Source organism: Brachycentrus maculatus, unplaced genomic scaffold (genome assembly GCF_059751285.1).
Source record: "Brachycentrus maculatus isolate JH-2025_06_01 unplaced genomic scaffold, ASM5975128v1 h1tg000138l, whole genome shotgun sequence".
Classification (NCBI taxonomy): Eukaryota; Metazoa; Arthropoda; class Insecta; order Trichoptera; family Brachycentridae; genus Brachycentrus; species Brachycentrus maculatus.
In genome coordinates, this window is record NW_028280891.1 from 20324 (window position 1) to 36327 (window position 16004).

Genomic DNA, 16004 nt, shown 5'->3' on the forward strand with positions numbered 1-16004 from the left:
GACCCGTTAATTTATTTACAACATTTTGAGTGTATCCAAATACTTGTTCACAAATCTGGTTGATCTCCAATCAATTAAGAATCCAGGATTCGTACCTCATGTACCTACTAATATAAGAGTTTCTGCTCAATAAAAACTTATATTCATCTCACCGATAGATGTCTCTAGTAAAGTTCTAGTGATTCAATAAAAAGCTTATATTCATCTCACCGATAGAATTTCTAAGAATTTGAGTAGTTTGGTTGTCAATAATGGGTAGAATTGGTGAATGTTACACGTGTGTAAAGTGATCACTTAAACCAGCCTATGACGGTCGTCAGCCCCGTAAATGCCCAGACTTCCACATTCTTCTTCATCTTTGATGAGTTGTCAAAAAATAATTAGCCATTTATTGTTTCGGTATTTACTTGTGGTAAGACATGACAAAATTATAAATAAAAGCTTGGAAGCTACATATCATTTACTTCCATTACGAACTAATATTTAGTTTAAATTTAAACCAGTATACGAAAGCATCTGTAGCTTACGAAACTAGTCTTTACAAAATGTAACAATCAAGTGGTTTACCACTATGATATAATAAATAAAACACATGATATAATCATGTAGCCAATCTATGCAAATCAAATTGTAAATTTTCATTCGCTCAAAATCTAAAATCTCCTTAAAATATTCCTTAATTGATTTGAAATTTTGACGCAATGTTATATTTGAATACGCGTGTTTACTTATCTCTCGATAAAAAATGTAAGCGTTTGTTTATTAAAAATCTTAAATATTCGAATATGTGCGTGTTTTAATGTATTATTTTCTTTCTTTTCCGTTTAACTAGAAGGAGCCACAGTAAAGTTCGGCTGGTTACAGCTGGTGTGCAAATAAATGAGGTGATTATATTGATTTTCAACTATAATAACTCACTATTTGAATTTGTATATTTCGTAATGAAATATTCACCTTCCAAAGAAAGAAGATCAAGAAGAAGAAGAAGACTTTCCTTTGCAGGATTTCTAGCTAATAAACCTGTGGATCTTAAAATAATCCCTCAAAATATCTTCCTCTTTAAAAAAAAAGTTTTTCATTTTAGTGTCAACTAAAACGTAATAATAATGCTAAGATAAAATAAAATATACGCATATTAGTTGCTTATCTTGTATTAACATAAGAAAAATTATTCAGAAAATAAATTTCATATTCATTTTACTTTAACGAAAAACGCTTTTTTTAATGTTAATTTTATCATTTGTCTTTGTGATTCATATTGTAATCTGTATTTTTTTAAGCTAAAGTATTTAAATAGATATCAGATAATATTTTTATAAATATTTTACGAAAATCCGTTAATATTTATAAACAAAACGATACGAAATTATTTGTAAATATCATAATATGTATGTTTTTGTACACGGATCAATTATAAACCAAGTTTATTAGTAAGAAATAAAAAATTAATATCTTTTATATACATATTTTATACCTATTATTTTTCAATTCGTAAAAGATAGCTTTGAGTAAAAAAAAGAGTTAGAATAGTAAAACAAATTTATCAGGTGAATGTAGTTGGTAATAGAAGCAGTGAAAGACCGAGGAAAACTTGGCATGGTCAAGAATATCACAAACTAGAAAATGATCAGGACAGGAGTCGGAATAATTGGCGAGTATGTATAAGGAGATGTTTAAATGTGGAAGAGGAGAAGATTGTTTGCAATGATAGATCGGTGTGGCTTTCTTTGCCTATCCCTGCGAGGAAGAGACGTGATGGTTAGTTAAGTTTGAGTAGGTTTCTATTTATTGTAGATTTTTAAAAGCTTTAAAAAAAAAAAGAGAATTATTAACATCATCCACTGGGTGGGTACTCACAGTCAAAATCATAATATGTGGACCAAAAATGAAAAAAAAGATATTTTTTATAAATAAGATTAATATGGTAAATTATAAATACGAGTGTTGCAATGTTTGTGTGTTTTTTAATAGCCTAACGTCTTAGTGATTCGAAATCTACCTATGGCTTATGCAGCACCGCTTATCAAAAAGCACTGCTTAGGTTTCAACTTTACAAGTCTCATAGCCTCTACCTTCTCGTGTGATTATCACTTTATTATTTGATTATAATTCTTAAAAATATTTATTTGTAAAAAAAATTGTATTCGATTTAAAACCGTATATTACAAAAGTCAAAATGCGTACATTCGAAAAACCATAAACCAAACTTGCCAACGCCAGCGTCTAAATTCTTACGCACTGAAATTGTACGAGCAGCGACTCCCCCATCGCGAGCAGCTCCCTCCACCAAATATTATTACCCCCACCACATGACATTTCAACCCCACCACTAATATTAAGCCCCGCCCACTTACTGGGCCCCGCCCTCCCCCCTCACCCCGGCTTGTGCACACGGCTGACTTGGAATCGAGTCAGTTTAGTTCTAGGCGCGATCGGTAGCGACCCACTGGGATACGAACTCGGGAACCGAAGCGTGCGAGCCCGACACACAAACCACACGGTACGCCGGGCAATCGGGAACTTGATCAAATCGAGCGAAAATAATTTATTTGTCCGATCGTTTTTTTCACGCGCGGATTCGACAGCCGCACCGAAAAGGTTAACTCAATACCCAAAGAAACATTTAAAAAATATGAACAAATTTTTTTAATATAATTTTCTGAAAAATTATTCAAATATCAAAACCCAAATAATAATTGTGTTAATTTTTTTTCTCGGACATATTTTTAGTTACCGATTATTAATCGTAGACTCTTAGTTTAAGAGGTTTTCTATAAGGGTGATGGTGATATTAGTGAGTTATAAACCAAACTGGACTGAGTGACATAAACTGTTAGTGATAATAGACTGTGATTGTTTGATATGTTACAGTTGATTGATAGGGGAAAAGGTAGGAATCATTTTGTTTATTTGTATTCATATACAGGAATGAAAGGATGTACGACAGAATAAATACACCATAGTTTAAAAAAAATAAGAATTTAAAACCCTACTATTATTTTTTCTACTTTTAATAGAACGTGAAAAAATCTTTTTCTAAGATTTAGGAAGTACATTATTCGTAATTAAATTCATACGTACAAATTACGTAAAATAACAATAATTTACCTTTTATATTTAAATTTAATTGAGCAAATAAATAGGTAGATACTTTAACGTATTATTTTATTTTATTTTGATTTATAAATCTTTACTCGTTTGCGAGTGTTTTTGGCTCTTACAAACAAAATATATCGTTTTATTAAAAAAAACGGATAAAAGATATATTTTACGTACTTATCTTTATAAAAATATTTGTAAAAGTATTTAAATGTAATATTAGTATAAATATTACACTTTAAATAATCATTTTCTTACGTCGTTTTCAATAATATCATAACTCTTACTAAATCAATACAAATCATAAATAATTGAATTAGTAAAAATTATAATTAAATAATTATAATATAATGATGAGCAGAATAAGTATTTAGTTCTGTGGTTTTAAAAATCAAAAATACTGTACCTATATTATAAAGCACCCTTAGAGTGATTTCTCACGAAAACAAATATTAATTATCGCAAAAATAAATAGAAATATAAAAAACCCTTTCCGGAAAAGGCGCCATATAATTCGGTCTTTATTATTATTACTCTACAATTATAATTCTGCGGTTTAATAATAATAAAAATTGGCTAATTTAAATAGCCCCATTTTTACAAAATATTGTCTTAAGCGCGATATATATTTTTCACTTATACTAAATTTTATGCCAAGTTAGTTATTCTTATACTATGACAGTTAGTTTTCCAGAGATAGTTGTATTTCATATTTCATATTTTTGACAAAACTTCAGAGTAGGCAGGTAGGTAATAAGTCTGCATTATTTTTTTATTTTTTTTTTACTTACTTAAATGGAAATTTAAAGGCTTGCACGTGAATTACGTATCTATCTACTCGTAAAAAAAACAATAGTATTCGGAAAAAAAATCATAAATAAATTACCTAAGGTGTTTCTTATTTTGTTTGTTATTTTGCATTAAATTTTATTAATTTTAATTATTTGAGAACTAGTACCTACCTATCAAATAGGTTGGTATTTTATTAACACACCATATATTTTTATTTTTCATTCCTTAATATTCACTTCTAAAAGTAACCTTATGTAGTTACTTGACGGTAAAAATTTCATATATAACAATTTATTTATAAGTAACACCTACAGTTTATATTCGAATATCTTTGTAGAATGACAGATAATTAAAATAATACTGAACTCTAAAAAAATCGTGACTATCAACACTTGTATTTTTTTTACCAATATTTTAGTGACTTCCTATATACCTACCTAATAAATAAAAAATGACGTTTTATTTTATTATTAAATTATAACTTACTCTTATATTCGAAATTCAAAATTCTTTGTAAAATGATAGATATTTGAAATAATATTGAACTCTAAAAAATTCGTGTCTATTAACACTTGTATTTTTTGGACCAATATTTCAGTGACTTTCTAGTATACTTAGTAAACACAAACTAACGTTTTATTTTGTTATTAAATTATTCCATACTTTTCTTACAGGTATTTTGCTTATTTTGAGAACATATTTGAGCAATTCTTATTTTAATAATATGTAATTTAAATTTTCGATAAATTTTAGGCCTTTGAAAATTTTTTTACAGATTTTTTTTCGGAATTTTCAAAATGCAAAATTGATTTAAAATGTATAGTTTTACATTTTTATCATTAGAACATTCGATGAAGATATTTTCATATTTTAAATTGTTTACTATTTCTTTATATAGAATACATAACTAAATACTTCGAAGTGGAAAAGGCGTAGGCAAAGATTAAGTGGTGAGGCTTTCTATCCTCTCTGCTCACCCCTGCAGAAAGCGGAGTGAATTCTAGTTAGTTGGTTAGTTAAAAATAGTAAAAAACATCACGGGAATTAATTTCTTTAAAATAAGACAAAAAATCTAAATATTAAAATGGCGTTCAGATGTTATGTATATTAATGAATTATTATTTTTACAAAAATATTTGATGAAATGTGGTTTTTAATCAATAAATATGTAAGACAGTTAAAAATAATCATCAATTGATTCGGCAGTCACTTTGTTATAGGTAATATATATCTGTTTTTAATTTAAGTTTAACTTGGTAAATACCACTTTTAATAATTAAATAGTGGTATTTACCAAGTTTGAAACTTATTCAGGGTATCAAGATAAAAAAATTATACGAAAATGTTTTTAAAAATAAAACAAAACAAATATCCATTAAAATTGTCTTAGAATTATTCATAAGGGATTAGCACCGCATTGATCAAACAGATCAAGCGTTTTTTTTATGAACAAAAAATGGTCGCCCGACACATTATCTGAATCTAGAGCAAAGGATCTAGAATTAAAAGCGTGTCTTAAAATTATGGTGTCGTAGGAATCCTTTTTCGGTTTGGCATTTTATTTCGAGGGACAAAAGACTTCGGTTACTCGGTACAAAATAAAATATCTTATTTCACAATACACGACAAGTCCCGAAGGATGAATATGCTTTGGAAAACACCGCCAGTACAAAAGAATAGTTAAAACTAACCGATCGGGGTACTTTTTGGACAAAGTAGCAAGAAAATACCCGAAATCAATAATATAGAGAATAAATTGATACATCTTCCGTAGTATTTTTGAATACCTGTTTATTTATTAGTCACATCATATCACAGAAGAATAGTTCAAACAATACCCGAGTGCAATAATATCGAGTATAAATTGATACATCTTCCTTAGTATTTTTGAATACCTGTTTATTTATTGGTCACATCATATCTAGATCACACAAGAATAGTTCAAACAATACGTGAATGCAATAATATCGAGTATAAATTGAGGTATCAATTCTTCAGCATGTTCAAATACCTGTTTATTTATGTATTAATTTTAAATCAAACACAGATTTTTGAGTCTGCTAAGTTGTATTTTATTTAAAAAAAAAACACATAGTGGCATTTTCAAACGAATGTCATTCGTTTGAAAATACCATAACTAGGCGAAACAATTGTCACAATAATATTTTTTTTATGTGTTTTTGTTAATAAAATACAACTTAGTAGACTTGAAAAATTTGTGTTTGATTTAAAATTAATAAATAAATTAAAATGGAGTTCTACAAATTAAACGCCAAATCAATACATATGTACATGTTTATTTGTTAATCACATCATATCAAGATTACACAAGAATAGTTCAAACAATACATGAACGCAATAATATCGAGTATAAATTGATACATCTTCCGTAGTATTTTTGAATACCTGTTTATTTATTAGTCACATCATATCACAGAAGAATAGTTCAAACAATACCCGAATGCAATAATATTGAGTATAAATTGATACATCTTCCTTAGTATTTTTGAATACATATTTATTTATTAGTCACATCACATCAAGATCACACAAAAATAGTTTAAATAACTCCTGAATGGAATAATAATATCGAGTCAAATTTGATACATCTTTCTTAATATGTTCAAATACCTGTTTATACATTAGTCACATTATATAAAGATCACACAAGGATAGTTAAGTTAAGTTAAGTTAAAGTAACAAGCAAATACCTGTATGCAATTAAAATATTGTATATCTAGTATAAATTGTATATACAAAAGTTTACGGGTGCAATTTGAAGATGATGGATAATTATTGATGTCACCCCTATTCAGCTTGAAGTGGTGCTGCATAGGGCACCACTACGGAAGAAAATTGTGATAAATCGATCGTTAATAATCTTTTTGCAGGCATGATGATCAGTCTTGCCGTTCAGGCGAGTATTTTTTTCCTAGATATTTCTCTTATGAATTACATGAAATTATAATAACTTTAAACATGAAACGTAAACCCTTTCACAAGAAAAAAAAGGCAATACAACTTAAAAAGTTAGAGTAAAGTGAAGTAAGATAAGCGGTATACCATAAGCCGTTGCCATATTTAAGAGTCACTGGGACGTTAGATAATTTTAAAAAAATATTGACCCATAGATTTTTTGATTTTAAGACTGAATAGATTTGAAGTATGCAGATGACGTAAATGAGGGAGTACAGGATGAAGAATATCATTTTTAATTGGGGAAAGGAAATGAGGAAAGAACATTGTACAAGTTACAGTAAGGGTAATGATTTTTCGAGGACGAAAAATACACAAACAAAATCTTGTATTTTTTTTCTGAAGTTAAAAATGACATATTTCTTTATCAAAAACGCCCTATTAAAACTGACAATAAATAACAAATTCATTTTTAGAAAGGAATCACAAACACCCGAATGAATAAAGACACTCTGCTCTTATTATAGAATAAAGATATTTTTTATAAAATAACAATAATAACATATAACAAGAGTGTTATTTGTTATCCGCTGTCGGCGCGTCGGTAATAGTAGCGACACAATGAGCTTCCATTCATTCATTCATTCACATGGTATGAAATGACTTTCAAAAATCGGGAGTCAACTTTGAAATTGGTGACAATGGGCGTCGTATGTCAAAGATTTCACAGCATTCTTTATACTGTTAAATGTTGCATTTACCAGGGCCGGTTGACAAATTAGGCAATTTAATTTAATTTTTATGTTTTTTTTATCATGAGAAATATTTGTTTTTATCATTTAAACGAATTTATTTTACATATTTTATCAAGATTTTTTTGCTCATATTTTTATTTGAATGCAAGTACTACGAGTGTTGGTAGGTATAAATATACCTGTCGGATAATTTATTCAAAGGTGTTTGTTTTTATTTTAAAACCAATTAATTTATATTCAAACGATTATAACTTTCATTACCTGAATCATCACAAACTTTATATAGTTAAGAAACTACTTTTTTTTCTATTATGACGTATATAAATATGTTATTTTTTATAATTGAATAAGATTTCTTTAAACATTAGTATTATTTTATTAACATAAGTTCTCTGAACCGTCTACTATCATATAAAAGATATTAGGTATAAGTAAATTGATTTCTTTAAAAAAAAAATGCAGTAGCCGATATATATATATATATATATATATATATATATATATATATATATATATATATATATATATATATATATATATATATATATATATATATATATATATATATGTATATATATACACCTAGATAAAATCTAATGGTCGCAGGCACGAACGTAAACAATCAGAAAATAAATCACTTACACGACGCGTGTTACCTCAATTGTTTATATGTAGCGTCTGACGTGTATATGTACAATGCGTGTATACGTTACACTAACTTATTCTATCGCTTTTTACCGTTGTGTATACGATCTCTTCTGATCTCTGTTTATATATTTTGGTCTCTTTCTAACTCTCTCCACGTTAAATCTTTCTTCTCTCTCATGTAACAAAATATGCCTTATTAATGAAATTCTTGAAATCAACCTTAAATATATTCAAATTATCGTTAACCGAATCACCACCTTTTAGGTGTCAGGAAGTATCTCTTTTTTGAAAAATCAATATAATTGTGAAAAGCCTTCAGCAATAATTTTGACAAGGTTTACAAAATACCCCCGATTTCATCCCTGCTTCATTTGAACCTAACTTCACAGCAGCCGTTGAATGCTGTTTGCGTTGTGTCTATTATACAGTGGATGGGCGGCTTGTTCGAGCGGTCCTTGTTTGGGCGAGAGTCCTTAGCGCTCGCGTTATTGTATTATATTAACAGCATCCTTGCGAAGATCATCATTGATCACAAAACACGACATCTAAGGGAAATAATGATAAGTTAGTGTCATAAATTAGCCATTTTATAGATATGGGGGGAATATCTGCATTTTTTGAGATTTTAACAAATATTTCTATCAACCTCGAAAATAAAATTATAATAATCAGAAATTATAATAATTTATTCAGAAGTCGCTTTGAAGTAATATCTTTTCATATTTTAATTATGTTTTACTTAGAAAATACGCGTCATTTTCAAATACCGTATGTGAATCGATTGCATCGAAAAATGTGTCTCAAGATTTTAAGATACAGTGGCATTTTCCATGTAAAACTTTATAAAAAGTAAATTACAATTAAAATAATCATGACTAGACTGCATTATTTATTGATTTGGAGTTAACTTGTGGTAAAATATAATGATTTAAAATATTTTTATTGCACACATTTGTTGAGAGATTGTGTAGTTCTCGAAACTAGTCATACTTACCTACGTTTAAAAAAGGATCAAAAGTGGTTTTTAGAAGTGTGAACATCATACTTAAAACCCTTATCATAACTTATACGCATTTATTATTATAATAAACTCCTTAAATTCACTCATTTTAGCGAGAAAAAATATATAAAATCATGGTTTCTAACCCCTGCTTTATTTTTATTTTTATTTTTATTTTTTTTTATTTATTTTTTTTCATAATACATAGATACATTCAATATACATATTCATTTCATATACACATTTATTATACGTATTACGGCTCTTTAGGCATGGCCTGTGTTGAGCCGAATACTAACATGGTAATACAAGTTTATATATATTTTTTTTAAATTTTTAATATACATATATTTTTTTAATGATTAGATTATAAACATAACATACAGGAGATACAAAAATAATTTATGTTTTAAGGTTTTTTTAGTGTGATAATTACACCTGGACTTTAATTAATTCACTTTCCACCTTGTCCCTTCCAATGTTAAGTAACCATCGACGGACACTGTTCTTAAAGACCTGATCACTCCTGGAAATCTTAATGGTTTCGGGCAGCAAATTAAATATTTTTGGAGCGAGGAATGAAAAATTTTTTTGGGCAAAACTTGTTTTAATGGCTGGCCCAATGTAGTTTTTATTTAATGCTGCCCGGGTTCGAATAGTTTGTTGCGTTCTAACCTTTTCCATTTTATTCCAGAAGTGAATAAAATGGAAAAAGTATTGTGTATGTAACATAGAATTTTGTCTAGCTTCCCACCAGTCTGATGATATTGGTAACGACAAAACCTGGTCACTGGTCAAATAAAATTACGTAGGTACAGTTATTTTATTTTAGATTGACAAACATAATTTATTTTAAATTTATTTACTTATTTCTTCATATACATTACAAATTAAAATTATGTGGGATTACTGAGTTTTTTTGTGCTGAGGGTGCATTTTACAATGTTTATTTAAAAAAATTATGATGAAAGAAAATTGTCTATGCAATCAAATACAACATGGCCGAATGATGTGATCTTTTTCAGATGATTCCATTTATGAATAGATCTTTTTTTATTTAGTGTATATTTTTAATGACTTTATCGATAATGGGAGCAGGTTGTACATAGTTGTATAAAGTTGTTATTTTACTATAAAAACTCACTAATTACAATCTCAACAATCCTACTTTTCAATAAGGATTTCATCTGTGTTTAAGGGTAGAAAGTCGATGTTGAAACTTTCTTTAATTAAGTGCCTTAATAAAATTTGTCTATGCATTTTCGATTTGGGAGCGTAACGAAATTTATCCCGAAAATGCTGAAATAATTCATTTAAAAAGCCTTTAATCAGCCCGACCAGAGGGCTGTAGATGATATAAAGGTAAGTGTATCCGAAATCGGAAACTTTACAAGCCCCTGTGATAAGGGAATTCCTCAAAAAAGTTTTCTTTTGTTCATAGCTATAATAAACTAATTAAAATGTGCTACACAGTGAAAATATTAATTTAATCACACTACATTCAAAAATTAATTTAAAAAATATTTTTTTAGGCAACAAATTTGACATGTTAGCTAAATAACTACATATCTTGTATATTGAAAGCATTGTTAACATTATGGTATGGTAATATAACATTCTCTCCTTATCATTCATTGTTCACTTTGTGTAATACCACTTTAAAAAAATTGCTTTATTTTTTTCTTTTTTTCATGGCTATAATAATTTTTTTTTAATATTTCACAATGAGATTATCAAATTCAATCAAATACATTTAAAAATAAATTTATATGTACTTAGATATAAATTTTTAACATGTTGATCAATTTGTATCCCCTATATAGAAAGAATTATTAACTTTGTGGTATTATAATATTACACTCTACTCATTGTTCAACGTACTCTTTGTGTAATAATAATAATAATAATAATAAAACCCTTATCCGCACCCCAATGGTGCATAGGGCACTGTGTCATATAAACGCAGTGTTATCTTGATCGTTTACACACGACGGAAAGGTGATCAGCCCTCCCAGCTTCAGGTACCAGTCCATGGTAATATTGAATAAATATTACAGTGAAAAAATCACTTGTATTTATTTTACCCCCTTGGGAATCGAACCCGGGACCTCCAGGACGATAGCCTAACGTGCTGACCATTACACTACGGAATCGGACTTTGTGTAATACCACTTTAAAAATTATATGTTATTATATGTAATGTAATGCCATAAATATTTATCTCGTATATAAAAATCATGTTGGACTTTCTGGTATGGTGATTTTGTATTCATTTATCGCACACTTTGCGTAATACCACTTAATGTAATAAAATATTTTACATTTGATGAATACTGGTCCATTTGAATCAGTATCGATTCCTCACTAAAAATTATTACCTACATTTCTCATGGTCGTTCATAAATCGCTTTCTGGCAACCCTCAAAGCAAATACATCGCGAATGATTTCTTTGAATTCTCAACCGAGGCACGGGAGTTATTGCCATAGGTAGGATGCGAGCATAAAACGCCAACCGAACGCTAAAAGCCGACTCATTATAAATCTCACAAAGCAATCAAAGACCGTATTTGCAAATTCAAATTCATGTTTCCGGGCTCTCCAAGGATCGGAAAAACGCAGGGAAATTCAAAGAGTTGTCCCAACAAATTGAGCTTTCTTTCTTTGCTGACATCAAAGCGATACTTGTCATCAATACGGGACCTACCCCTAGCTCGAAGCGACTTGAACTATGGAGCGTTCTACCCTCTTCGAGTGTCCTACAGCGACCTTTGATTTTTATCCAGCCAGCAGCGCAGAGGTATTTTTAAGAGAAATTGAAAAGAAATGTTTCGTATACAATTTGGTTTGGTATCAAAGACACACTTGAATTCATGTCGGTATACTTTGTAGTTTTTTTTTCTCTCTCGTACTGTGCGGTGTAGTAATAAGTTTAAGAGCTCGAAGTCCTAGTTCGAATCCCACCTCATTGTAAAAAAATGCTTAATAAAAATTAATAAACCCTTATCCGCACCCCAATGGTGCATAGGGCACTGCGTCATATAAACGCAGTGTTATCTTGATCGTTTACACATGAAGGAAAGGTGATCAGCCCTCCGCTTCAGGTACCAGTCCAGTGTAATATTGAATAAATATTACAGTGAAAAAATCACTCATATTTATTTTACCCCCCCTGGGAATCGAACCCGGGACCTCCAGAACGGTAGCCGAGCGTACTGACCATTACACTACGGAGGCGGACAAAAAATCCTTAGCTATCATAAAAGTAAGTATGTTATTTATCGAACCCGGGACCTTCAGTACGGTAGTCGAGCGTGCTGTACATTACACTACAAAATCGGAAAAATAAATATATAAGTGATTTTCTCACTCTAATATTTATTCAATATAACCCTGGACTGGTACCTGAAGCGGAGGGCTGATCACCTTTCCTTAATGTATAACGATCAAGATAACACTGCGTTTATATGATGCAGTGCCCTATGCACCATCGAGTGCAGTTGAGGGTTTGAAGATTTATTTTCCTTACCTCTCTTATTTCGTATGTCAACAACAGATACTTCGACTCATTAAAGACATCTAAAGTATATATAATTAATACAGGCTAATAATCCCTCTTTAAAACAGGTCATAAGTCCTACAACAAGAAGACGAAGAAGAATATTAAAAAAATAAATGCGTGTGAACTAAGAACTTATTCACTTTTACGCACACGAAAAAAAAAACACGCTGACCCTAAAGTTAGTACACATTATCATAATTTCAAAGTGAAAGCATTTTTGATTAATTTTATTCATATAAACAACTGGGAGGCCCAAATGTCAGTTACCACAACTACGACAACAACAGTAATATATTATACCAACATTAGCTGTTGGCAGGTTTGACAGACAGACGGAACAAAATCAATTTTGCTAACTCAAAACACTCAATTTCATCATTTCTCTTACTCCTTAGCATGTCAAACGAATACAAAATATTTCTTCATGCATATTAAATATTAAAAATAAATTTCATTCCATTAGTCTCTAATATCATCAAAATCCGGTTGAAATTTTCAGATTAAAATATAAAGAATAACTAATAACTCCTGTAATTGGAGATAATCCAGATTTTGTGAACAAGTATTTGGACACACTCAAAATGTTGTAAATAAATTATCTGGTCAAATTATAAGCTTAATAATAAAAATGAAAATGGTATTTTCTGGCGTTTCTCATGTGTGTGATTATAATCCAGGATTCGGATCTCACATACTAATATAAGAGTTTCTGCTTAGTAAAAAGCTTCTTTACATCTCACCAATAGATGTCTCTAGTGAAGTTCTAGTGATTCATGAACAAGGTTTCTAAATTGGTTCATATATATCGAACTTCCAAGAATTTGAGTAGTGTGGTTGTCAATAATAGGTAGAATTGGTGAATGTTACACGTGTGTAAAGTGATCACTTAAACCAGCCTATGACGGTCGTAAGCCCCGTAAATGCCCAGACTTCCATATTCTTCTTCATCTTTGATGAGATATCAAAAAATAATAAAGAAAAATACTTGTAAAATACCACTTTTTGAGTTTATTAATATCAACCTGACTAGTTTCGACTGTGAACGGGTTAAAATTCAAAAGTTTTGTATTTTCACATGTTCATTTTATTCATGTATTTGTGTTTAATTTTTTAAACCCAAAAAAGCTGTCTTGTACAATTGTTTTATATTTAAATCATGATGTTATTTTACAAGTTAAATGCCAAATCAATGAATGAGAAAATGACTGGTTTTGTGATTGGATTATTTTTTATTTAATATACAATTTTATGTCTTTTTTTGTTAATGAAAATGTAGATACAACTTCATCCATGTTTCATGATGCTGTATAGATGAGTTCATAAGAACCATCTATGTTGGATAGGGGAAGTTTTTATTCGGCAGAGACCCTTTTTTTATGTATGCATCCTCAAATGGAGAAAACCTAGATTTGTGAACAAGTATTTGGACACACTCAAAATATTGTAAAAATATGTGGATGTTTTTGTGCACATTGTATATATGTGTATGTGTGTGTGTGAGTGTGTATGTGTGAGTATATGTGTGATTTTTTGCAATTATTGCTTAGCAGGGGGCAAAGCATATCACCATGAATCATTTGGATTATCCATGATATCAAGTCCAGTTTTTCAATCTTTGTTTATGCATGGTATATTTGTACATGATTTTGACACCACCCTTAATGTGGTATTTCATGGTATTTCACGCAGTGCTCGAATTATCAAGTGCGAAATTGGCATATTCGGTCACATGCGCACTCATAGATAACCCCACATGCTGGAGACAATATACTCAGTCGCGAGTTGGGAAGTATAATATTATTTTACGAAATTGGCGCTACATCAATTTCGAACAATTATTATCATTTTAAGGTTTGAGAGAAAGTTCATGGGGTTATCTCGATAAATAGCATCAAAAAAGAATAACTCAAAAAAAGAATAACACCAAACGCTAATTAAAAAGGTGACACATTAAACGTTTTACTTTGAGTGTATAAATATGTAATTTAATTTGTGCAGTAGTTGGAAAGCTGTTTGCGTTTGAAAATGTTATGAAAAATTGAGCTAAACATATAACGACAAAGTGAGAAACGTTAATTTATCATCATGACGTATGGGATCGAATGCAGAGCGGACACCGCAGTAACAAAAAACGCGGTTCGAGTGTCAGAAATGAAGACTAAAGATCATATTTGGTAAGAGTCTACGAGATGGATTAAGGAACACCAGGGCAGAAGAAATATGCGAGATCGTAGATGTTATTACGTGAGGAAGGCAACGTATGATAATAAAAATATATGAACAACATTTCGAGTGTGTCCAAATACTTGTTCACAAAATCTGGACTGTCTTCAATTACAGGAGTTATTTTCATATTATTTTTTGACATCTCATCAAAGATGAAGAAGAATATGAAAATCTGGGCATTTACGGGGCTGACGACCGTCATAGGCTGGTTTAAGTGATCACTTTACACACGTGTAACATTCTCCAATTCTACCCATTATTGACAACCACACTACTCAAATTCTTGAAAGTACTATATATATATATGTATATATATATATATATATATATATATATATATATATATATATATATATATATATATATATATGTTTATATATATATATATATATATATATATATATATATATATATATATATATATATATATATATATATATATATATATATATATATATATATATATATATATATATATATATATATATATATATATATATATATATATATATATATATATATATATATATATATATATGAACCTATTTAGAAACCTTGTTCTTGAATCACTAGAACTTCACTAGAGACATCTATTGGTGAGATGTATAGAAGCTTTTTCATACAAAAATATATGTACCTATATGTACGATAGATCTAGAGCTAGATCGCAATACCAATAATTATAATTCTCTTTGAAAAACGGAACAAGTGGTGAGCAATCAATATTCAATAATTGAATTTACTGTAGTAGTCGATATGAATAAAAAATTAAAAAACAATCAAGACATTTCAAAACATTAGCTATTACTAATCAATCAAACACCTCCTCCGCTCCAGGGGTCCAGCTGACCCCAAATCATACTGGTTCCATATGGGTCTCTCAAACTCTATCACATTCTTAAAGTGCCACCATCAAATCTCTCACTGAGATATCTAAAACCCACTTATATTTTGAGTGCAACAAAATAAAATAAAATAAAATTGAAAACATGTTTTTTTTCTTACCCT

General features: G+C 29.5%; 1 protein-coding gene across 2 annotated transcripts in view; it reads left to right on the forward strand.

The window, feature by feature from the left end:
- Window positions 1-2413: 2413 nt before the first annotated feature.
- Window positions 2414-16004, forward strand: part of toy (paired box 6 protein twin of eyeless) — a 119118-nt gene continuing 105527 nt past the window's right edge. Inside the window, exon 1 of one of the 2 annotated variants that reach the window (XM_088260539.1) lies at window positions 2414-2890. In XM_088260539.1, the coding sequence (XP_088116665.1) occupies window positions 2863-2890 (28 nt within the window). In that variant the 5' untranslated portion in view covers window positions 2414-2862. The remainder of the gene's footprint in view (window positions 2891-16004) is intronic. The other variant, XM_088260537.1, reaches the window with a different exon arrangement.